The 26,238-nt window shown below is 39.6% G+C and overlaps 1 protein-coding gene across 1 annotated transcript in view; it reads left to right on the top strand.

Moving 5' to 3' along the window:
- DSCAM (DS cell adhesion molecule) overlaps window positions 1-26,238 on the top strand; it is a 753,301-nt gene that overhangs the window by 445,331 nt on the left and 281,732 nt on the right. The window contains exon 9 of the mRNA XM_049709686.1: window positions 15,187-15,465. Within this exon, the coding sequence (XP_049565643.1) occupies window positions 15,187-15,465 (279 nt within the window). The remainder of the gene's footprint in view (window positions 1-15,186; window positions 15,466-26,238) is intronic.

Here is a 26,238-nt window from a genome sequence, read left to right as displayed (position 1 = left end):
TCCGTCTGCTCTCAGAGAAACAAGCCTTCTAGGAATTGTCTAATGTCTGAAAGAGGGAAAAGAGAATATCACCTCGATCCTGAAGATAAGGCTTCTTTGTTACAACCCATGTCCCCACTGTTGAGATGTTCCTTTGGGCTCAAGAGCAAAAACCCAGGTGCTGATTGGTCAGATGGGAACTTTGTTCTGTTTTGTCAATATTTGGTTTATACCACACCTTTATCATCAGTTCATACAAATTCCCTATTTTGCTTTATCTTTTTTTTAAACCATTCACCAATTCTGGTATTGTCCTTCCCTATTTCCATGCCACATATTTATGTTTACTTAATATATTTATCTTTTTTAAAACTTTTTATTTTATATTGTAGTATAGCTGATTAACAATGTTGTGATAATTTCAGGTGCACAGCAAAGAGACTCATCCATACATACACATGTATCCATTCTCCCCCAGACTCCCGTCCCATCCAGGCTGCCACATAACATTGAGCAGAGTTCCCTGTGCTGTACAGTAGGTCCTTGTTGGTTATCCATTTTAAATACAGCAGTACATGTCGATTCCAAACTCCATAACTATCCCTTCCCCCTATCCTTCCCCCCAGTCACCATAAGTTTGCTCTCTAAATCTGTATGTTTCTGTTTTGTAAATAAGTTCATTTGTATCATTTCTTTGTGGATTCCACATATAAGGGATATCACATGGTATTTCTCTTTCTCTGTATGACTAAAATTAGAGCTACCATATGACCCTGCAATCCCCCTCCTGGCCATATGTCTGGAGAAAGACATAGTCCAAAAGGTTACAGGCACCACAATGTTCATTGCAGCACTGTTTACAATAGCCAGGACATGGAAGCAACCTAAATGTCCATGGACAGAGGAATGGATATAGAAGATGTGGTGCATATATTTATCTTAAATACGCTTTCTATGCCCTTATTAAGATAAAGATAAAACCATAAAAGTAAACACTTAGGTTGTCTCCTAGATCTTTGACTCTATATATGATGCTACAATGAATATCCTTGTAGATGTGCCTATATGTAATACTAAGTATAGGATAGGAAATAGAATTGTTACATCATAGAATTTAATTTCACTAATGACTAAATAGCACTCTCCAAAATTCCTATACTAGTTTATGCCGCCACCAGCCATGTGTAGAAGGTCACAGTTCCCTATATCTTTGCCAATAATTAATATTATCTGCCCTTCTAATTTTTGCAATATAATGGATGTAATGTTTATTTTAATTTCTTCCATCACTACTGAGGTTGAGCATCTCTTTATATTCTTTTTAGGTATTTGGGTGTCCCATCTATGAATTTCCTTTACCCATTTTGCCATCAGTCTTCCTGCTATTTCTTCCCGCTTTGCTATAGTTCTTTAATGTAAATATGAAGCTCTTGTTACTTATAAATAGCTGTGAGTATGTTTTCCAAGGTCTCTTGGCTCTTTATCTTTGATTGTCTTCATTGGGATCTGGTTTAAGAAGACTCTGGGCTCATGGATGATCCATGCCTACATTTTTTTTTTCTATATTTGCTCTACGTTTACATTCCACTGTCCACATTTAGGTCTTCAGTCCACATTGAGGATTAGGGATATAGTAGAAGTGGGTGTCCAATTTTTTCTTTGTTGATTGAGTCAGTATTCCTAATATAATTTATTAAATAACCCATGCTTTCCACTCTTCTGCATATATCAAGATATCATGGTGGTGTGGACAGAGGTCATTTTCGTTCTGTGAAATGTATTGAAACTTTCTTTATGGATGTTTCATATATTAATAAGTGTCTGTTTTTTCATATATTTGTTGGGCATAGGTTTGTATGTGTTAGATTAAATTTAATAATTGTGTTATATCTCATCTCTAGCTTTGCCAATTTTTTTATTCCTTTCATTGACCAGTGATCAAAGTGGGCGTTAATATTACCAAATGTAATTGATTTATCTATCTTCTGCTACAATCTCTGGTAATTTTTTGTCTTATAATATCTATTATATGATTGAAAATTCCTCTTCTTGCCTTCTTTGTGCCTGGTAGATCTTTTCCCATTTCTTCAACTCCTGCTTTTATGTAGCTTTTTATTCTGTGATGTTGCTTGAACCCAGTTTTTAATCCAGTGTGTGTGTGTGTGTGTGTGTGTGTGTGTGTGTGTGTGACTTTTGATGCATGTTTAACACATATGTTTATTTGAATTGATTTTATATCAAAAGTTGTTTTAGTCAGATTATTTTATATTTTCCGTTTACTCTCTACTTCTTGTTCTCTCTCTTAACTTGGCACTGAACAGGATCACTCAAGTATTGATAATTAGGTTTACAAAAAGATCTGTTGATACTAAGTGCTCATAAATATGCTGCAATCATATCTCCAAGCACATAAACGTCCTTGTACTAACTATTCACTTCAGTGAAAGAATTTGTTAATTTCTTCAAGAAAGAGCCAGTTGCTTATGATGTGTATTAATCTGGGTGTGGCAATAAAATACCTTGGTTTTGCTGACCTGAATCTTCCAGGTTGTCCACAAGGGATAAAAATACTTGGAAGATTTCACTCTGTACCTTTCTTTCAAAGAATCAGAACACGTCTGCGCTGAAAGCCATCTTGTCTGAGTCTTATCAAGAGGAATTAGAGACCCCGAAAATTGAGGAGACTCATGGAGGGACACACAGTTGGCTGAAAGTGTAGAGAGGGGTCTGTATAATTAGTTTTGCATAGATCTATGCTGATGTGAATATTGGGTGGATGGAATATAGAGGGACATATCTTTCATTGGTGTATATTCATGCATTTAACAGTATCCCTCCTTCATTATATCACTAATTCAATGCTTGAAATTTGCCAAAATAATTTCACTGACTTACAGCTTTGTTGAAATATCATAGTTACCTTTTTATATCCTTGTCTTCTCTATGACGTATTTCATAAAAAAGAATACAGCCACCTGAAGTCAGTTACAGTTAATAACCAAGCTTTTAAAGAAGGATGACTTTTTCTAAGCCAAGGTCATGAAAAATATTTCTCAAGTAAATACCTTGCTATTACTAGCAATTCTTGTAAAGAAACTAACTGGGAAAAGAAGGTAAGCTTTAGAACGAATGCCAGCGATTTTGTGAATTTTGGCTGTCCTTGTCATTTAGCCTGGCCGTCATCACCTCTAGTTTGAGTCCCATGGCTTTGCCTGCACTAATAGTCCATAGAAATAAAAATAAAATAAGTGCAGTCCATCTGGAAGAGTCTTTTCTCCACCTGGGTTAGTACAACAGGAGAGCTATGTTTCATTTTCTTGATGCCATTATGATTCAAATGGCTTTTCTTTAAATATTAGAGATGCAAGTTAGTTTAGGTTAAATCAGAAAACTACTCAGTTTTATTTCCAAGTCTCTATGTAACCATGTTATTGACCCCAACCAGGAGAAAAGTAACCTGCCTATCTATCTCCTCAGTCCAAGGTGACTCTTATTGTTAAATACAGAAATTCTCATGAATTCTGCAGGTGTTCACCGGTTTAAAATATTAAAGAAACTATTTATTTCAACATAATATGGTTATGGCTACCAAATGCCTTCCATGAAAATCCTTGAAGAAATGTCTTATATGGTTAAAAACTAGAATCCCCTGAAAAAACCACCCAATTCCTACCCCTATATCCCACTACAGGCATCTATATAGGTAGTCCATTTTTCCTGAGAGTGCTTTGGAAGAAGATGCTGTCATGTTTCTCATGGCTCGTTTTAGTGTTTTATTTCTGAAAATTTCAAGCAGTTTGTCTTCTCTTTATATCTAATATGTATCTTTCCAGCTGATGAAAACAACAGTTCCTGTTTACCTTTATTATAATTCTACATTATGCCTTAAGGATTTTTTTTTCTTCCTAAAATGTTTTAAGTATATTTTCTCCCATGGACTTAATTGGTATTTTAAAGCATTTTAAAAGTTTCTCTTGGGGCTTCCCTGGTGGCGCAGTGGTTGAGAGTCCGCCTGCTGATGCAGGGGACACAGGTTCGTGCCCCGGTCTGGGAAGATCCCACATGCCACGGAGCAGCTAGGCCCGTGAGCCATGGCCGCTGAACCTGTGCGTCCGAAGCCTGTGCTCCACAACGGGAGAGGCCACAACAGTGAGAGGCCCGCGTACCGCAAAAAAAAAAAAAAAAAAAAAAAAGTTTCTCTTACCTTTATACTTATGTTGTCATATTTATGGCTCCGTAGTTCTTCTCATAATCTGGTCGTCCAAAATAGGCATCCTACGTAAGAACGACCTTGTTTAAAAATCTTAGTAGGAGAGTTAGCTACACTCATCTCTGATTTATTCCGAAGTTACACTAGTCTTATGTCAACTGTGCTATTCTGTTGGGTTGTATTTAGCTTATGAACCCTACCTGTGCTTTTGGCTTCATCTACTGGGAACTCATTATCCAGTGCATGCAGTATGTGTACGTGCTTGGGTATTTGTGTGTGTGTGTGTGTGTGTGTGTGTGTGTGTGATTAATGTTTGCCAGGTTTTCTTGTGTTTTTAAGTTGAGCCTTCTGGGATTTCTTGGGTTCTAATTCAGATATTGGCATTGAATTCTTCCTCAGTTTTGTACTCTTGGACATACATTTACTGAGCTTGTGAATATGCACAGCCCCATGTTAAAGGTAAAGACGGAAGTTCCGTGCTGAGCACTGGCTGAGCTTAGGGCAGGTAAATGAGTAAAACAAACAAGTGAATAAACAGATACAGACTTTTTGAAGGTAATGAGCAGCATTCTTTTTTTAATTTTTATTTTATTTATTTATTTTTTTGCGGTACGTGGGCCTCTCACTGCTGTGGCCTCTCCCGTTGCAGAGTACAGGCTCCGGACGCGCAGGCTCAGCGGCCATGGCTCACAGGCCCAGCCGCTCCACGGCATGTGGGATCTTCCCGGACCGGGGCACGAACCCGTGTCCCCTGCATCAGCAGGTGGACTCTCAACCACTGCACCACCAGGGAAGCCCGAGCAGCATTCTTAAAGTTAACTTTTCAAACTATTTTTTCCCTTGCTTCTGTCATCCCTTTTCTGTTCTGCAGGAGAATAGGAAAATACTGATAATCACGTACAGAGGGGTCTTACTAAAAGAGAACCCAGCACACATGATAATTCTCCCCTGGTCACAGTCCAAAATGAGTAAAAGCAACATGGATGGATGGATGGATGGATGGATGGATGGATGCAGTATACAGAGGCAGTATTACAAACAGACCTGGTTTTGTTATGAATAGTAGATCAATTTTATTTATTTATTTAATTTATTTATTTAATTTTATTTTATTTATTTTTTTTTTTTGTGGTACGCGGGCCTCTCACTGTTGTGGCCTCCCCCATTGCGGAGCACAGGCTCCGGATGCGCAGGCTCAGTGGCCACGGCTCACGGGCCCAGCCACTCCGCGGCATGTGGGATCTTCCTGGACCGGGGCACGAACCCGTGTCCCCTGCATCGGCAGGCGGACTCTCAACCACTGCGCCACCAGGGAAGCCCCAATTTTTTTAAATTTTTGATGAGGCAAACTGCTGCAGGTTGTATTCTCCCGGGTGCAGCCTCTGAGATGGAGTTTGGTGTGCAGGATGTTTACCAGGGAGTGTCCTTACCATCAACACGTGTGGAAGAAGGGAAAGGGGGGGGGACTGGGCACAGGGAGAAGATGTGCCGGCCCATGACAGCCTCATCTGACTCTACAGGGGTCTCTGGAGTGTTCCTTCAGTGTTGTCCTGAGTTGGGGCAAAATTGCCCTCTTCGCTCACTCATCGGAAGAGCCTGCACTTGGGTGAGGGGATCTCTGCAGCTGACCGACCTTTGAAGTAGCTGATGACTGAAGGGTGCCCCCTGAGGTCACTCGCAGAATCTGGGGCTCATGTCCTTGAAGGAACCTGGGCCACGTGTCTTCACGTACATCAAATCCTACCACTTATGCAGATGTTAAATAGCTATCGATGTGCATCTTAAATACCTTTTCCTAAAAAAAATAGTTTTCATTAAATTGCTCCCACTTTCTCTAATAACGCTAGTCCAATATTTCAAATAGGAGAGGAAAACTGTCACAGTGTAGGGCAGTAGCATCATTAGACTAGATGTTTTGTTACCAAAACAATTTTTAACTCAAAGAATCTCTTTGATTCCTATGATTTCTTTCGTTTATTCAGGCCATATCGGTGCATCTACTGTTAATGAGATCAAATAATAATAGGATGGTCACCGCCAACACAGGGTTGGGGTCAGTGGAAGGACCTATAGACAAATAACTATAATACATGACAGGAGGTAGCAAGTCTTGAGGGAAGTGGCACCGGGTGAGAAAAAAATCATTTCAACTAGCGATGGGAGAAGACTGGGCAGGCAAGTAAGAAAGTCACTGATTTCAGCACAATGCCATCAAAGAAATATATGGGAGGCGTTTTGGAAGTAGGGAAGATGGACATCTAGCTAGTTCTGGGCATAAACTCTGGAGTCAAAAAAAAGGTTTCCAAGAGAAACGGAGTTGAGTCTCAAAGGGATTTACAGCCTGAAAAAATCTCCAAAGCAAGTAACAGCTGAGTTGAGTTTTCACACTTTAAGCTGGTAGGGGTGAGAATGGACACTGCTGGGGCGGGGGACAGAAAGAGGGACAGGGTGCAGCCCTTGACATTCAGAGTCAATGTGGCTGAACCAAAGGACACTTACTGTAGGCAAATGGTGTGAGTCGGCACAGAGACAGTATCAGATCTTGTAGCGTTCTGTGCCTCCTGTACCATCTTAAAGGCAGCAAAGTGATAGAAGCAGAGGGAGATACAAAGTGTTTTAGAAAAACTAATCTGATTGAGGTCTATGAGGTGGAGTATACTTCAGAAAGAAAACAAATGGGAAGACCAATTAGGACACAGTTGAAAAGTTTTAATACAAGATGGTGGGAGGTATGCATATGGCTGATTCACTTTGTTGTACAACAGAAACTAACACAGTATTGTGAAGCAATTATACTCCAATAAAGATCTATTAAAAATAATAAAGATGATGGAAGAATGCTTGGGGAAAAAAAGAGCCAGATGCAAGAGGTACTGAGAGGTGGAGTAGACAAGACATCACAGCCAGTGTGAGGGGTTGGAGATAAAGAGAAATGTACAGCTAGGAATATTATACGAAATCGTATCGTATCATATCATACTATGTTATATTATAAATAACATTAATGTAATAACTTATTATTCTGAGCTTCTTGCAGCTGGGAGATTTTGCTAGAGAACTGAATGAGAGGCTTAGATTAAGGGGAAACACGACACGTTTGGTTTGGGATTAGAGATGCTTCTGGGCCATCCAGATGGAGGTCTTAGCGGACAACTGAACAAGTAGGCAGGAAGCTTGAGGAGTTTTGGATGAAGATGTTGATGAGGCAAACCACTGCATCGCGCTCACAACTGGCAGGGAGGCTGTAGGTGAGACCGTCAGGGAAATAGCGGGAGGGAGCCAGGCCAGGGCACTGAGGAACAGTGAGGGGCACAGAGTCTTCCTCTGAATCGCTGAACTCTTTATTTAAGGTTTTCAATCTCCTGCCTACTTTGTGTGAGCTTTTCAAATGGAAGAGGCGCCTACCCTCATTATCCCTTTGCTATGGGATCTATGAACTCTTATAAACTCTTATAAACCATCCGTCTAGGATTTATAAATACCCATAAGCAAGCAGAGATGGTGACAACATTTATTATTCCTGAGAATACATTACTAGTTCATAGTAATACAGAGAGATATATAGATAATTTCTGATCACATTGATCACACAAACATTGTGTAATTCAATTCTAATAATTGAAAAAAACCTAGCACCTCATTGGCTGTATTGGACCCTTTGTTGAATAAAATGAGGACAATATTCTATATGGACAAAATAACATGCATTAGGAAATAATACCAGAAAGCAACATAGTTTCCACTCCCTGTAAAACCTGCAACATAACCTGAGAAAAGATGTGTTTTATCACAGTAATATCTGCAGAAGATGGTGTTCTAACAACAGCAGGACCAATGGGAAGCAGATGCTCACCTTGAGCAAGAATTGGGAAATTCGTGTATATGATTTTGTGTGTTGTTTGTTTCACTTGTAAACAGGCCTTCAAGTCACGGCAGGTGTCTTGAACCTGGGACTTTCTGAAACTGGGGTAAATATGTATGATTGGTTCCCCTATTGTTTTCTGTCCATGAAGGAGAATGTTTATCACTGAGAATGTAGCCAGAGCTGAGTAATCTCGGAAACTCCAATTTACGTTGCTGCTATGACACCTGTCTTAAAGAGTTCTAAGCCAAACAGGGATTCTTCTCCTTACCTGAGCACGGCTTAAATAATTCACGGGAGTGAATTTCCCTAAATGCACCCAAACCGCCTACTTAAATAACTCAGCCACAGAAATTTAAGTGTGGTCATTTCAATCTCTGGCTAAAGAAAACCTATTTAATTTTTTACGTTTTATATGGCTTGGGTTATTGAAAATATGCCCAGGATACAGCTCCCTAAGGGAATTTTTAGAGGTGGACCCTGAATGCCGTCCTACCACACGGGAGAGACAATGACTCACTCCTTCTCTGCCTTTCCCACCCAGCAGCAGCGCCAGAGAGCACCCTGTTGGCTCACTCCCGCCTTTTATTTCTGGGTCAGTGTTTGGGTGTCAGTTAATATCAGTTCATATTCAACCCCAAGGGAGCTTAGAGAGCAAGGTCAAGAAGGGCTTGCAGAGAAGCCCACATTTATGTGCACATGCTTAAGCCTCTGTTTATTTAGCACCTGCCAGCTCCCAGCAATGCCCTTCTTACTTGTGCTTTGTACCCTCCTGAAGCTCTGGAGGGCTCTGGTCATGCCCTTCTCACTTCAGCAGGTACAGGCCAAGGACCGGCAGCCCAATTCGTGGTGAACCAGAAGCAGCTCTGGCAGAAGTCACTCAGCTCAGGGGAACAAGCTGACGCAGTGGTTCAGAGCTGGCACCGGTGGCCGTACCTGAATAAGCAAGGCCAGGTCTTGACTTTATCTCCCCAGCTTGCCCTAACAGCAGGGGGAGGGGTGGCTCAGCGGGTCCACTAGTTAGAAGTCCTGGGCCCCTAGGACAAGTGGCATGTAATATGTGTGCACGGAAAATACTTGTCGTTGTGAGAACATGAATGCAAAAAGAGTAAAGAGTGATAGGTATAGAAGTAGGTATATTAGACAATCTTAGAGGGTAAAGGATCTTGGAAATTGTACTCTAGGAACACTTGGAGGTTTTCAGGCGGGTTTTGCATTTCAGAACACTTTGGTGATGGATATGTGGGAAATGCATTTCAGGGAGAATAAAATAATTATTATTTTGGTACAGGTGAGAGATAAGAGAGGACTCTTGGCAGTGGAAGTCGGAATGCATAGAAAGGTCCTGATTCAAAAGAGATTTAGACCAGGAAATCTTGAGGGATTTAGTGATTTATTAGATGATACGATTGAGAACAAGATAGAAGTATGCATGCCTCTCAGTTTCTAGATGTAGTGCCCAACCACTTGGGAATTGCTTAGTCTGCTCATTCAATCACGTCATAAACTTCATGGGCCCCAAGACTACTCAGGCTGAATAGCAGCCTCACCTTTGTCCTTCCCATCTCACCATCTCCTCATTGTTATGTCCTGGATGTATCTCTCTTCGTATTCATAACTTCAGGATTGTCTAATGTGCAAAATGTAGACACATGTTCATCATCACCTCTCAAAAGGTATTTTCAAAAACTATTATGCAGTTAAGATGTACAAGGCACCATTTATTCCACTAGTTGTGGGAAGTAAAAAAGATAAACTCGATATATCTTCTGCTTCCTGGGTCACCCTACTTAGGAAACAGCCTCATACATAGATCACTATATTCACGTGTCATATATTTTATTATAAAATCTTGAACAACAGGCTCTTGGGGTGGATGGAGAAAGATTTTAATTGTGTTGTGTGAACAGAATGGAGGACTATATCACATGGGGCCGTAATCTACAATTCTGTACTCTAAAGCATACTGTAAAGTAGCAGAATTGGACAAAGAACCAATTCTACGAGTAGACAGTCCATTAAGCGATGTGCTTGACCCACAAGTCACACGTGTTCACCAGCCTCACGGTTTTTGAGCCACAGCTTCTATTTGGATGGACAGTACAGAGCCCTGAGCCTATGCAGGTTCTAGGCATCCCTGATGGGCATACGGATTCTAAAATGGGTGTGTAATTGGGACTGAACTCTCAGAGATCAGCCATGAGATTTGCATTCCCACAATGGGCAGGATTAGGAGATGCAATTTTTGGAGACTTTATGAAACATGTAAGATGTTATAAAAAGAAAATGTCTTAAAGGATGGGAAGAAAGGGCTTGTTAAACAGAATGGAGAAGAGGAGCTAGAATGACGAAAATAACCACAGCCTTGACTCAGAATACTTTGGCCTGAGGCAGGCTCCCTGAGCAGCCTGATACCAAAAGCTGTCAACCTGAGACTTTTGTATGGAGACTCACAGAGTTAAATTACCAGTGGACGTGAAATGACGAAATGTTGGAATTGATGGAATTCTATATGGCAATGGAACTAGAGCCTTATATGTCTCAGCATGCATGCAATGTGTTTGATCTTCCCAGTGAATTATGGGCCTTGGGACAAAAGAAAAAAAAAAGAGTTAAGAAGAGGAAAGGTAGAAGGATGCTAAACTGAGCTACTTCTAGGTACCACCTGGGCTCTGGGGCTGGCATGTTACATAAAGCCTTCTCCTGACACTCATGAATTGTGTCACTGTCACCATGTTACACATGAAGAAATGGAATCATAGAGTTAAAAAATAACTGGATCAAGATAACACTGCTAACTACTCAAGACTGGCTGACACACAACTATGTTTGTTTCAGTATGTCATACTCCACTCTGGGTGAGGGGGAAAGTAAAACTTGTTTTGTCCCCTGTGAAAAAGAATATCCAGTTAGTTAATTTTTGAGGGACAAGACACAGAAATGTATTAGCTTCATTTAATGTTCTTGTTAAGGGTTTAGAAAGAATAAGAATCTAAACTAACATTTGACAGTATTCAAGGGCTCTGCACTGCCTCGGAGAAAGGAACCCCCAGCATTATGTAGAATAAAATACACAAGCCTGGTAAGAAGTGACATTTAGCAGATATTTATATACTTTATGAAGGACGGTTACGTGGAAACCTGCCACAGGTCGCATTCAGAATTTCTGCTCCTGTATTGTTACAAGGTTTTACTGTCAGTAAGATTCAGAGAATTTACCTTAAAAGGTGACATAATGACTCAGATACAATAAGCAATGTGCCTCAAACAGGTGATTTGGCTTCACCAAAATCATTACAAGAGTTTTTGAATCACTTGGTTTACTTTTTGCCTCTAATTTTATATCTTATACATGTAAAATATAAGATTCTGGACCCCTTAAAATATTTTTAAGCATTTTGTACAGCAGACTTGTGTTTCGTGACTGAAGCAAGGGAGGCAACACATGTAGTAAGAAGTGACATGACACACAGGTCTTTTAATTTGTGTTAAAAAAATAAAGTGCATCCCAATGTAATGTGGTAGGCAAAATAAGAAGTTACAAACATGATTTGACATTATTCTGGGAAGATGACTTTTCCCTCTAACTAAATTCTTCCTTTCATCATGAAAATTTTATTTTAACTATCTTGGATAGTTTCTGTTTATAAATACCTTTTAAAATATTTTAACTATTATCTTTTTCCCCTGTAATATATTAACAATAACTTATGAGTCAGATTCTTAATTATGCACTATGATATTGTATTAATTGCAGAAAAGCTGGCTATTATGAACAGTGTGCCCCAGCAAAAAATGTCCCCAGGTGCTGTGTGTGTTGCATTGTATCTACTCTTTATAGTTTATGCTTTGTTTCTCCCCACCTTTACCTTACCAATTGTGGCTTCTTACTGAGCCCTCATCAATATGTCTGAATTCTCAGCGTCTGGTTTAGACCAAGAAAGGAGATAATAAGGGTGCCGCAGAAGTTTAAAATACGATGTTCAGAGAGAGGGATTATCCTTTGAGTGACGTGAGTGAGGGTTAGTGCCTGGACTTTCTGACGTTTGTTTTTACTGGTTTGGAATCTTCATTTCCAGCGGTGTCACTTTATACCTAAACGTTTTGAAATTTACTTCTTTAACTATAATTATACTTCTTACAGTTCTATAAACCAGTGAATTACATATATTTTAGAATTATGGAAAGCATGAATTTTTAGAAATTGATTCACCTGTAGCTACTTCTTGCCTCTGTTCTTCAGAAATAATATGCATATGCCCTTTCTCTGTCCTATAACTTTCTTCTGCTATAAAAAGACACTCTTGTATTTAATAATTATTAACGGCCTACAGCCCATATTGTTTTCTTATTAAATAGATAGGTCAGAGGTGCTACATCTTATCTTTCTTTCTTTTTTTTTTAATTTATTTATTTTTGGCTGTAATGGGTCTTCGTTGCTGCTCGTGGGCTTTTCTCTAGTTGCAGCGAGTAGGGGCTGCTCTTCCTTGCGGTGCACGGGCTTCTCATTGTGGTGGCTTCTCTTGTTGTGGAGCACGGGCTCTAGGCGCACAGGCTTCAGTAGTTGTGGCTCGTGGGCTCAGTAGTTGTGGCTCGCGGGCTCTAGAGCACAGGCTCAGCAGTTGTGGCACACGGGCTTAGTTGCTCCGTGGCATGTGGGATCTTCCCGGACCAGGGCTCCAACCCGTGTCCCCTGCATTGGCAGGCGGATTGCTAACCACTGACCCACGAGGGAAGCCCTTATTTTTCATTCTTGATTTGGGGCTTAGAAAGTAAGTCCTTATATATTTCTTGTCCGTATTGTAACTAATAAGGGAAATGGAGTCCTTTCCCTTGCCCACTAATGTTTCGTTTAACCATTCTGTTTTTTTCCTCATATTAAAGGCTTATGAAATAGAATCAGTGCTAAGAAACCAATTCAGGTGCATGTGAAAGTCTGTGACCCCTGTGCTCATTCACTGCTCACAGCAGCCCCCCTCGTTTTACAAATAAGGAAACTGAGGCACGTAGGGGTGCTCACGACTTTAGTTAGTAGCACAGCTGAACTTAAACCCAGGTAGTCTGGCTCCAAATTTCTTATCTTAGAAAAATGATCTGCAGTTCAGATAAAAAGCACCAAGCCAACAACGGGTGCTTAGGCTGGTCTGAGTAGACTCAAAATTAGGTTTCTGTGTGTAAGTAAACCAAAGAAGAAGAAACATAGTTACTTTTTATTTTTAAAATGTCAACTTATTAAGTGTTAATACTTAATATGGAGTAAACATTCGTAACACTTGGGGCAAGATTTAGAGAAATACAAGCACTTTTGCTACAACTTGGCACTTTCCCTGCCTAATGACAAACAACTGTGAACAAACACAGTGTAATCCAACTTGATCTATGCAGGGTGTAGGCTGTCAATATTTATTAAGCATAAGAATGTCTTCTTATAGCAGAAAAAAGTTACAGGATAGAGAAAGGGCTCTCCTTTTCAAGAACAGAGGCAAGAATTAGCTACAGAGTGATCAGAATTTAAAAAGAAAGCAGAAACAAAATTCATACTATCCACATTTCTAAAATATCACTAACTCATTGGTTATAAGCACCAGGTAGAACCTCATCCTGAGATCTTTTTCTCTTAGCGTCAGATCGACTTGTTGCAGACCCAAAGTTCTAACTTTACACTGAGGATCCACAGCAGTTTTGACATTGAATATGCTTGTCTGTACTTTCAGCTATCTGTTTCCTTGCTTGCTTGTTTGTTTCTCTCATAAAACCTAACATGAGTCACCTGCTTACTAACTCTGACTAATTTGCAACTTTGCTAATGACTAACTTGCAATTCTAACTTCCACCTTCTTTTGAAAGTGTACAGGAGTAGTAATAATAATATTAACTTACAGAAAAACCACTGCTATACTTTGTTGACATCCACTGCCTATGACTACGCATGAAAGCTCCACTGGGTACAGATGGTATATCATGTTCATTGCTGTCTGACCAGCACACACAGTGCAGTATTGAGCACGTACCAGGTGCTCAGTAAGCACTTCTTGAGTGAATGAATGAATGCATGAGTGGTTTCCGTTCAGATGTTTCTCAGCTGCATCCCTTTTGTCTCCCCTGAGTTGATAATTGAAAGGAGACTACGACTGATTTAAAGAATAAACTTTGCAGACATCCTGCTGTTTAATAACTTCATTTTGTAAAATCACCTAATATAATAACTGGTTTATATTAGGTTATTATTGGCTTAATAATCTTAATAATCTATGAATAACTACCCCAAAAGGCTGATAAGAAGAGGATATTGATAACTAGCCCATGACTAGTAAGAAGGATGAACAAGAATTTATTAGGGAATAAGAAGGATGAATAAGAATTTATTAGGGAAATTAAATCAAAAAGAACATTCCAGACTGAGCTTCGCTGTGTCCAAGGCTGGCCAAGATGAAGACTATATAACCTTATCTTCAGTAGCAACACAACTCCACAACTCAGAAAACTGGCCACAGACCAGTTCATAACTTAAGGTCGTGCACAAGGAATGTGTAAAATTGAGGGGTGCAGAGTAATGATGCAATTATCCTAACACAAATCTTTTAAATTAACATTTGCTATTAGTTGGATGTTAGGTATTAAAAAATGTTAACAATTAAACTGGAATCTCTGCTTCTTCAATAGGGTTAAAGTATTAACAAGATGTGGAATGGATTGAAGAGGGAACAGTAATTGTACTCCTAATATTAGCAAAGCAGGAAAGAAATCTCTTGTACACATTATTTTTAAAAGCTTCCAAGAGAAAATCAAACCCAGGTCCCTCTTTCATAGTATTTACACTGAAAAGTGCAGAATCTGAAATGTTTCCTTTAAAAATGATTATTGAATTTTAAAAAAATTTATCAAAATAAATGTGATGAAGCATATTTGCTGAAGTACAAATCAAGCCATGCTTTTCATTTAGAACAATGAGAAAATTCAAATAACAAAAGAGCACAATTTCAAATCTTCTACCAGTTCATATACTTTTATGCTATAGCAGTGATTTGTATTACTCTTTCAATGTCATGCAAAAGGGTTAAAGAAAAAAATATAGCGTATTTACACAGTTCATTATCATCTTTCCTCTCTTACTTTTTCTTTTCTTTTCTTTCAGTTCCACCTTTTATCCAACCTTTTGAGTTTCCAAGATTCTCCATTGGACAGCGGGTCTTCATCCCGTGTGTTGTGGTCTCAGGGGACCTACCCATCACCATCACCTGGCAGAAGGACGGCCGGCCAATCCCAGCGAGCCTCGGGGTGACCATTGACAACATTGACTTCACGAGCTCCTTAAGGATTTCCAACCTCTCCCTGATGCACAATGGGAATTACACCTGCATAGCCCGCAATGAGGCAGCAGCTGTGGAGCACCAAAGCCAACTAATTGTGAGAGGTGAGGAGACACTTAGGATGCATGGCACCTATGCAGTCAGATTCAACAGCACTCACCAATGGTGTTTCCTTGAAATGTTATGAAAATAACCAGAATTCATAAGAATTCCCTGTCATCCCGTTCAAACACACACACACACACACACACACACACACACACACACACACACACACAGCTGTAGAAGCCAACTATGAACTCCCCTAAACTCCAAGCCAAGGTGTATTTACCTAAAATGTGAAGTTTCAGAAAATTAGCAGAGAAGAAATGTGTGAATGAGATGTGGCGACCATGGGATTTAATTCTTGAAATAAGGCTTCCCTGCATGAACCCAGTGACTTGTGAGGCCCAAAATCCATGAGCTCATGCTGTGTTGTATTTATTTTATATAGCACTTTTTATATTATCATCTAGATTGATGGCTTTTAAAAATATTTGCCAAAGCCATATGTCACAGTTTTTCTGAAGTCAAAAAATAGTAGCTTTTTATATTTTTTTATTTTAGTTTTAGAAATGTGGTTTTCTTTGTTCCTCCCTTCTGTTGAGCATTAAATGTCTATCTTGGAAGGGTATTGAAACATTTACTAAATTAAGCAAAGTGTGACAATATTTATGAAAAAAACTAAAATAAGATGGTTTAACTTGTAGAAAACTTTGCCAGGGCTCTCAATGCACCTAAAATGTAAGCAACAGTCTTATTTCAAATCTCTTTGCAAGTCAGCAAATTCCCATCAAGGTTCACACTTGCCATCTTCAAAATGAGGAGCTAGTGTTCTCCAGTGTCTGTTGAGCATGGATGTTCTGTGATTTTATGGTTCTCCTAGAGTTTGTAGGTGTTCATCTACCAGTAGAATGTTCATCCACATTGCAAAAGTAACTGGATGAAATTAAAGATTTATATTAATGTTGATTGTTTGCATTTTAAAGTCCTTGAACACAGGACTCTCACTGTAGTTGTCAGGAGGGGATGATTTCCATTACCTGCAAGACAGTCAATAGATGTAAGCAGACTCTTTCTTGAGCAATAGGTTCCCATGTCCTTCCTCAGTCCTTACAACTTGTTCACATGACCCCTCTCCTTCCTTTCTTGTTGAGAGTAATGCTCATTCTGTCTACTTGCCAACAAAATAAAGTGGAGCATACTTAGAATTCATATGAAGGCACCAACTTTGTATCTGTGAAAAAGATTTTCCCTGAGTGAGTACGAAAATCTACCTTCAGTTAGATACAAAACAAAGGTACAAATGGCCTTATGCTAATAAATTTGGGATACATGAAATGTTTCTTCCCATTTTTGAAGATGTATAAAAATGGGAGCCAATCTAGTACTGCTTCCCAAGTGTTTTCTTATAAGGAGAACTGACTCTTACTATCATTTGTGAAGGGCAAAGCCGTGAGTACATTAGCCTGTCTCCGATATAATCTGCTCTGAAGGATCCAGGTCAGAGAACAGAAATGCTACATAAAAATGTACATGAGTGTTCTGTGAACCACTTGCCTTCACAGGAAATGCAACCAGACTTTTTTGACCAAGGCAAAGGTCAGATGACCTGGAATTGAGCCTAGCCAATCAGGATAATGTAGTGGATCACAATCTGATTAGTATCTCCGTGTGGTTGTTTTTTAAATATGTTAAATAAGGTTCTGTGAAATTAACATGAAGTCACTAGTTAGGTGATATAGCCCCGAGAAAGGAAATGTGCTTCACAAGCAGGTCAGTAGCTGGAGAAATAGTCAAAGACAAGGTAATGTGCGGGGGCAGTGGTTCACAATCCAGGCTTCACCATAAAATCTCCTGGGAGATTTAAGAAAACACTGATGACCATTTTCTGGTCCTAACTAAGCCCAACTAAATCATTATCTCTGGGAGTATATCCATCTCCCAGATCTCTGGGGCATTATCCTTTTTTTTTTTTTTTTTTCAATTCAAAATCACCTGTTAGTGGTTCTTGAATTGTGTCACACATTAAAATTATGTGGGGAGCTTTAAAAAATTCCTGATGTCCAGGTTGAAGTCCAATTAAATAACCATCATTGGACATGGGACCCAGGCACCAGGAATTTGTAAAATCCCTGAGTTGATTCTAATATGCAGCCAAGTTTAAGTCCAAGCACCCTGGGTAATTTGAATATGCAGCTACTTTAGAAGTCTGGAGTTTTTTATCTAAATGCAAAGAGGGGCCATTGGTGACTTTAACTAGGCTAGTGGCATGGCCTGATTTATGTTTTTAATCATAACACTAGCAGCTGTGGAAAGAATGGATTGGTCCAGAAAGCAAGTAGGTAAGAAGCTATTTCAGAAGTCGAGGCAAGATAAAAAGTGCCTTGAGGCAAGGTGGTCACAGTCAAGGTAATGAGAAGCAGACAAATTTGCAATATGTTTTGGAGACGAATCAAACAAAGCATGTATGTATAGTGAATGTTGCAAAGAGAGAGAAAGAGGAATTGTTAAATGAAGCACATATTTTGCCTAATAAGGTAAATGAAAGTGTCTTCTACAGAAGTGGAGAAGATACAAGGCATAGCAGTTGTCACAAGGGAAAGAATGATGTGGGAGAAACAAGAAGGCCTAGACCCAAGGCATTCCAAAATTTAAGGTTCTAGAATAAGAGGAGGAATCAGCAAAGGAGACAGGAAGAAGGAGCAGTCAGTGAAATAGGAGGAAATCCAGTGGACTGTGGGGTCCTGAAAGCAAAATAGGAAATAATCAAGAAAGATAGGTGATAAAGTATATCAAATCCCACTGAAAGTAGAAAAAGAGGAGAACCAACAATTGCTCATTGGGTTTTAGGAAGATGGATATTGTTTGTTACCTTGTAGAGTGGCGTGGCTGCAGTGAATCCCTGATTAGTGGGGCTTGAACAAAGAAAGGGAGATGAATGTGTGGGAACTCAGGAAAATACAACTATTTTTGTATTTTCAGGAATGTTGGTGTGACAGGAGGCGAGGTGGACATGGGACAAGGGAAGCTTACATGCTGATGGGAATGAGCCAATAGAGAGGAAAAACGTATGTGGCAGGATAAAGAGATAATTACAGGATCCAAGTTCTTGACTTAGTTAATTGGGTTCTTTGAACCTGTGGAATGTGTACAAACTAGTGTAATAATAATCTTGGTGGGGCTCCAGAAAGTAGAACCAACAGAAATGGTTGGAAATTTCAGTGAGACAGATTTTGAGTCAAGTAACTTAAAAGATAAATATAAAATTCATCAAATGGGGTCATCAGAGAGTAACATGCAGTGGATTTATCCTCCTACCATCAACAATTATAAAACTGGACAAAACTTTATAAAGTAACCATTTTCCAAATACAAAACAGGCAGCACAGGGCTGTGGTCCTAGAGAGGAGAGAAATATATGAGTTAAGCCCCGAATTCACCCCATATTTTTTCTTGGTACACTTTCCAAACCATGATAGACGGATGCAGAACCCAAATAGATAATGGTGATTTTTATGGTGAAGAAAAACAAAGAACCATTAGAACCATTGAGGTGCTGGATATTGCAGGTCAGAGTACTAGAGAGTGGGGAGCTGTTCAAAGAAAGATTTCTAAAAATCTGTATAGGGCTCCCTTTGGGTCTTTAGCTTAATACTACACTTCACATGCATAGGGCGAGACCCTATGAAATCTAGCAGAGAACAACTTCCAGGAGTATGTGAGATGAATAAAGCTTCCAGCAGTCACACAGTCCTGAGAAACATTGGAGTTCTGATTAGCCAGAGTAGAGAACACACAGGGAATTCAGTTAAAATCTCAGAAGAGGCCACACACTAAGAGAGGCCTAGTCTAGCCCTGGGATAAGGGCTACTCTAGACCAGCCCTAATAAAAAGCCTACAGGTAGCCTTGACAGGATTAAATTTCTTCACTGGTAAGTCGACTGTTTGCAAGAATAACATTCAGTGTTCTTAAAAGGAAGACAACAAAATCCAGACTCTCAATATCATAGCATATCTGCAATGCCTTGCACATAATTACTGGCTATGAGAAGAAATAGGAAAATGTGAGCCATAAATAAAAGGAAAAAAAAGAAAAGAAAAGAAACAGCCTAATGGGCATACAGATGTTAGAATTAGCAGACAGGGTTTTAAAGTAGCTATAATAAGCATTTTCAAAAATTCAAATGAAAAGATGTGTGCAATGAGTGAATACATAGGGAATGCAAGAAGAGAAGTATAAAACATTTTTTAAAAAGAACCAAAAGGAAATTCTAGATCTGAAAAGCACAATATCTGAAATGAGAAATTAACTAGATATATTAAGTGGGATCTTGGATACTGCAGAACAAAGGATAACTGAACTTGAAAAGAGGGCATGAGAAAAATATCCAAATTTTTTAGAGAGATAAAAGACTGAAAATGGCAAACAATGCCTCAGTGAGCTTGAAGTTATGTCAAGGAGTCCAATATAAATATAGTTAGAGCCTCAGAAAGAAGGGCAGGAAAAGCATAGATCTGAATAGTAATGACTTGAAAATCGTCAAATGTGGTGAAAAATATAAATCTACTGGTCAAAATGATTAATGAAGCTCAAGTAAAATAAGCACAAAGAAAGAACCATGCCATAGCACATCATAGGGTGTCGATTTTACAGATTTTTGCATAATCTATCAAACTGTACATTTAAAACCTTGTAAATTTTCTAATATTCAAAATTCTTCAAAAATGAAATAATCTCCTTCACAAAATATTAACTTTCCTGACAATGGAGGAGACATCATTTATCAAAAGCCGAATGATATTTTGAAAGACATTGCATGAAATAGGTGTCACAGGTTAGTGGCTGGCCTCAATAAAGAGTAGTTTCCCTTCTGGCATTAAGGCTCAATGATTTAAAGTTAAAGGCTCTTATTTGCACTCCTTCCTCACGGGCTGTATCATATTTTATAACACATACAGAAAATATTCTAACTTCAACATGACTTTTAGTAAACATGTCTCTTTGTTAATTCTATTTAATGGAATATATAAGGTACACAACTTTCCTTAGCCCATGCTACAATGGAGATGGGTTTATGATTCATTGAATTAAAATTTAAACCTGGGCCAATTCTTGAGCTCATGTTGCATAGATACCATAATAGATCATCATGCTGATTTCAGAAAATAATCACCTTTAAATAAACCTTAATAAAGTCAAGGCAGCTTTCTCTGGGCCTACTCTTCTTTTAATTACAGTTGGAATGACAATGGCTAAAATGAATTAATTAGATAAGGGTTACAAGATAACCTTAACTCTCTAATGAAGCTTCCTCTATTTTAAAGTCCTTGTCTGTAGCAATCATTATTTTACTTGCTTTTTTCAAAAACTTAACAGTCCCATGAGTTCAGTATTTTCTTGTGTCTTACTTGTCTGCAAAAGAAAACAAAAAAATCACTAAGCTTTATGTCTTCCAAATATCAATGGTTAGATATAAACTTTTACACCCACTCCCAAATGACTGCATTTGCTCTGTCCTTCATTGCTTCATCTTTCCCTTATTGCATCATGAAGCAACAAAGGACTTAGCACGTACTCCTAACTGCCAGTCCTTGGGGTAGAGTCACTGGGATGATGAAAGCTCATTTCCTCCCATTGAGAACTCCTGCTCCAGTGGGAATGAGGCAGATTCCAGAAGGGCGGGAGAAATCCTGAAGGATTGGAAAATATAGCAAGTAGTTAAGAGGAGAGGAAGGAAGACATCGTGTTCCTGGAAGACGGTCTGTTACTTGCAATGGCAGGAGGGCTTGACAGGGCAGATACATCTGTGTCTGGGGGAATGGCGTGCAAAATGGCAAAATGAAGAAGAGTGAGACTTGAGAGCTAAGTCTGGTCCACATCTTGAAGGCTTTCTGTCCTATGAAAGAGGTCTGGAGGCCGTGGAAATTTATGCAGAGTTTTAAAGCAGAAAAATCATATGGTTCATGGCAGGACGAGTCACGCATTGGAATAAAATGAGTCTAGGTAGGACGCCTGAAGGGGAGGTCTTTGTAGTCCCCATGAGAAGTGATGATGGCTGGAGCTAAGGTGGTCATAGGATGGGCAAAACAGAAGATGCTTGGCAGGATTTAATGGCCAGTTGTGTGAGGGAAATGTGTGAGGGCAATATTTGAGAAGCCTTGAGGACAGACATGCAAGAATTCTGGCCAAGGACTGTGCTGGATGTTGGGTTGGGGAGTCGCTCCAGATGTAGAACATTTCACCAACTCATCTGTTTCCCCTTTGCCCTTAGTACACAATGATTGGAGCAGGGCACTTTCTCCCTGCATGACTAATGCCTGCCGTGGGTGACAGCCTCTCTTCTTGTATAGCTAGAGATCAGGCAGCTGCTCTCAGAATTTCAAATTTTAGTTCGAATGGTTAAGAGGTGGAATTTTATCACCACTTCAGCTAGATCACATTCTGGATAAGCTAAATAGATCTTTTTTGGTAAAATGAAGCATCTTATTTATTATTGCCATTTGGAATGAAGAGTGTTCCATACTGCACACTGTAGACTCACTAACTTTGGAACATAATCTGTCCTTTGATTCATGAAAAATATGCGAAGATATAGTTGGAGAAACAAAACCCACATAAAAATAGCAAGCCATGTTAGAGAATAATTATATGGATTTTTATTTAAATCTTTAACTCAAATTAGAGAATGTTTTCCTCTTAGGGGTTTTAAAGTTTTCAGCCTGAGATGTAGCTTGGGAAAAGTAGAAATAGCATAAGGAGTTCAGAGACCTTGAAGTTGCCTTGTCTCAGTGAGGGGTGGTTGGAAAGCCTCCAAATGACAGACTGCTAATGACAAGAGCAAAACGACCTCTGATAAGGGAGAGGTCAGTGCCGTTTGATAGACTTCATGGAAGGAGTGAGTGCCATCAGCCTTGATGTATAAGTAAGGTCTAGAAAGAAAATAAAAAATATAGCAACAGGGCTTCCCTGGTGGCACAGTTGTTGAGAATCTGTCTGCCAGTGCAGGGGACACGGGTTCAATCCCTGGTCCGAGAAGATCCCACATGCCGTGGAGCAACTAAACCTGTGTGCCACAACTACTGAGCCCACGCACTTAGAGCCCGTGCTCCATGGCAAGAGAAGCCACCGCAATGAGAAGCCTGCAGGCAGCAATGAAGACCCAACACAACCACAAGTAAATAAATTAAATAAATTAATTAAAAAAAATACAGCAACAACACTGGAACTTTCAGTAAGTAAACCAAGGTCCACATTTTTGCTTGTTCATTTTCTATGTGACTTTGGAAACATGATTGAGTTTCTCTGAGTCTCAGTTTCCTCATCTGTAAAATGGAAATAATGAGACTTAGCTCTTGGAATTGCTGAGAGAATTGAATCAGGTAACAATTGCTATGTCCTTAGCACCCAGATAGTAGCAGGGCTCTCCAGTTTCTCTTCATTTAATGAATGAGTAGAAGGAGGACAGAGGCATTCAGACATGTTTTCTGAGGTCAGTGAGGGATAAACAGCACCAGTTAAGACACAGAGGCTGTGCCATTATTTATTTATTTATTTATTTTTAACATCTTTATTGGAGTATAATTGCTTTACAATGGTGTGTTAGTTTCTGCTTTACAACAAAATGAATCAGTTATACATATACATATGTTCCCATATCTCTTCCCTCTTGCATCTCCCTCCCTCCCACCCTCCCTATCCCACCCCTCTAGCTGGTCACAAAGCACCGAGCTGATCTCCCTGTGCTACGCGGCTGCTTCCCACTAGCTATCTATTTTACATTTGGTAGTGTATATATGTGCATGCCACTCTCTCACTTTGTCACAGCTTACCCTTCCCCCTCCCCATATCCTCAAGTCCATTCTCTAGTAGGTCTGTGTCTTTATTCCCATCCTACCCCTAGGTTCTTCATGACATTTTTTCTTTCTTAGATTCTGTATATATGTGTTAGCATACGGTATTTGTTTTTCTCTTTCTGACTTACTTCACTCTGTATGACAGACTCTAGGTCCATCCACCTCACTACAAATAACTCAATTTCGTTTCTTTTTATGGCTGAGTAATATTCCACTGTATATATGTGCCACATCTTCTTTATCCATTCATATGTGATGGACACTTAGGTTGCCTCCATGTCCTGGCTATTGTAAGCAGAGCTGCTGTTGTGCCATTATCATAGTTAGCCTGCCTGCTTGTTGCCTTGAACAAATACATGATTGATGTAGGAAGTGATGGGGAACCTCAGAAGTCCTGGAACTGATTGCCTTTGGGGGTGGGAGACCAGTCTGGTAGCAGTCAGTGGGCTGTGTCTCTACAGATAAGGGAACCCAGGGAAGACCACTTGGCCTGTCAACTGACCCCCCAGACCCCATCCCTGCTTCCCTCGCCTCTCTTTCTCCTTCCATCCCTATCACAATTTGGACACCTATTAGCTGTGTGATCTTGAGTAAATTCCTTAAGCTATTTTTACCCCAATTTTCTTATTCCTAAAATGGGAGAATAGTTGCTAGAGGTTTTCTGAGGGTTAAAAAAAAGAATGCATTTATCACTGCACCTGGCACATAATAAGCCAGCAGGTGGTAACTCCCTTTCTGGCTCTTCTTCTGTTTCTCCCTTCCTTCCACTCACATCTGCATAACTTTGGTACATGATTGAGGACACATTACATAGAAGAGGCTGGGGGTAATCCCAAGTATCAGGCAATTAATTAGAATGGTGGCCTAGGGAATACAGTCAAAAAGGTAATAGTGAAATATATTTTTGCAGAAGCTGAAGCAGTCGGGGATAAATTGTGTGTGGAAGGTAGAGGTGATACCTGAGACGTTAAGGCTGAGGTATAGGATAAAAGGGTAGGATTGAAATGGAATTTGGGAACCCAGTTCCTGGTTATTCCTTACACCAGAGTCATATGACTTTGGGCCATTGTAAAGCGAAGCACATTTTTATAGTTTGGGTCACTGGGAAGATTTATGAAGACTTAATTTAAAATAAATTCGCTGTTATCATAAGAAGTTAGAAGAAAAAACCCTTGGCACTTATGCACGTGCCTCATGACTTACACTGGCTGTGGAAGGATGATCACCCTAATGTCACACTCAGTTGGGTGACCTTGGCATAGATGAAGCCATTTTGAGGGAAAGGACTGAACTTAATGGCAAAACACGCCTGCCCTTTGGTTCTATTATTGGCTCAGCACTGCTGCGAGGAAAGCTACCAGCACTGTGATTTCCTATCTGCGATTCCAAAGGTCAGTTTTCTTACACTTCTTTATATCTTATGACGGGTCTGTTGTTTCTGGCTTTTAATGGTGAGCTGGCACACAGTGAAACAAACACATTATCTAAAAAGCCCTTACTTGACCTTTATTTGGCAGGAAAAAGAAAACTTATACAAGGCCACTATCTAGTTGCTGTTTGTGGACCCAATTTATGATACTATAGTCATGCTATCATTTTGCTTCATTCATCCATTCATTTTTCCAACAAATACTTGTCAAGCACCTATTTTATAATAGATGCTGTGAGTGCTGGGGGTACCATGGTGATCAACACACAGAGAGCAAGTCCCTGCCCCATAAAACTTAGTAACAACCTAAATGGGAAAAGAATTTGAAAACCAGTAGATACATATGTGTATGTATAACTGAATCACTTTGCTGTACACGTGAAACTAACACAACAGTGTTAATCAACTATACTCCAATATAAAGTAAAAAGTTAAAAAAAAAACTTACATTTTTCAGAGCAGGAGAGAGGCAATGAACACACAAATGATGTCAGGTGTCTACCTGTGGTATGAAAAGTAAAGCTTGGTAGGAGGATTGACAGTGATAAGGGAATGGAATTTTCAGATGCACAGGGTAAGCCTTTCTGAAGAGATTTTTGAAAAGAGACTTGACCAAAGTGAGGGAGTGAGTCACAGGTCTCTCTGTAGGAAGCGAGTTACAGGCAGAGAGACAAACAGGTACAAAGACCCTGAGTCAGGAGTGGGTTTTGTGGGTTCAAAGTACAGCAAGAGACCAATGTGCTCACTGTTCAGTAGGAGAGAAGTGGGGGGCGGTTATCTATTCTGGGTATGACAGGAAGCCACTGGAGGTTAGTTTCCAGTGTCATAAATTAACTCTTACCTAGACTTTGATCAATTACTATCTTGACTAAATGCCATACAGCAGAGAATGGCAATATTTATCTACACAGGACCCCCATCTTCCGCTGCCACCACCAAGTAGCTTCCGGTTTACCTTCAATAAAACTGAATCTCTGTCCCTGTTGACAGATAGTGAAACCTACATCCATTCTTTGGAAATATATAGCTACTTAGAGGCCATGAGTTCCAAACATAAAACACTGGACTGCACCTAACACTGAAAAATTCCTGTCCTATTATTTACCTGTCCTATTCCTCTCTTAAAAACAGCAAAAATAATTCTTCCCTTTAATAAACAGACCAAAGCCAAAGATCACATATTTTAAACAACCCTCATCTTAAGCATCATGAAGCAGGCAACTCTCTCAAAGGAATCCCTTCAAGACTTCAGATAGTGTCAGGCTACATGGGTCCTATGACAGGATTTGGGTATTTTAGAACATATACATCTCATGTGACTCTTTTTAGGGGGACAGGAGTATTGCATGCGCATGCAATTATGATTCATAGAAATGTATGGCAACAGTGGCCTGCATTGCCTTTTGGGGATGTGACATAATTATTTGGTTGAACCCATCCCTTCTATTTCTTTAATCACCCTCATCCCCACTGGAAAAGTCTCTCTATTGGAAAGCGAACTATATTGGTGGATATGTTCACCACAAATAAAGTGTTCTGCAAATAAAAGGAA

The sequence above is a fragment of the Orcinus orca genome, chromosome 5 (assembly GCF_937001465.1).
Source record: "Orcinus orca chromosome 5, mOrcOrc1.1, whole genome shotgun sequence".
Classification (NCBI taxonomy): Eukaryota; Metazoa; Chordata; class Mammalia; order Artiodactyla; family Delphinidae; genus Orcinus; species Orcinus orca.
Note: the sequence above shows the minus strand (reverse complement) of the source record. Positions and strands in the feature narration are given on the sequence as shown.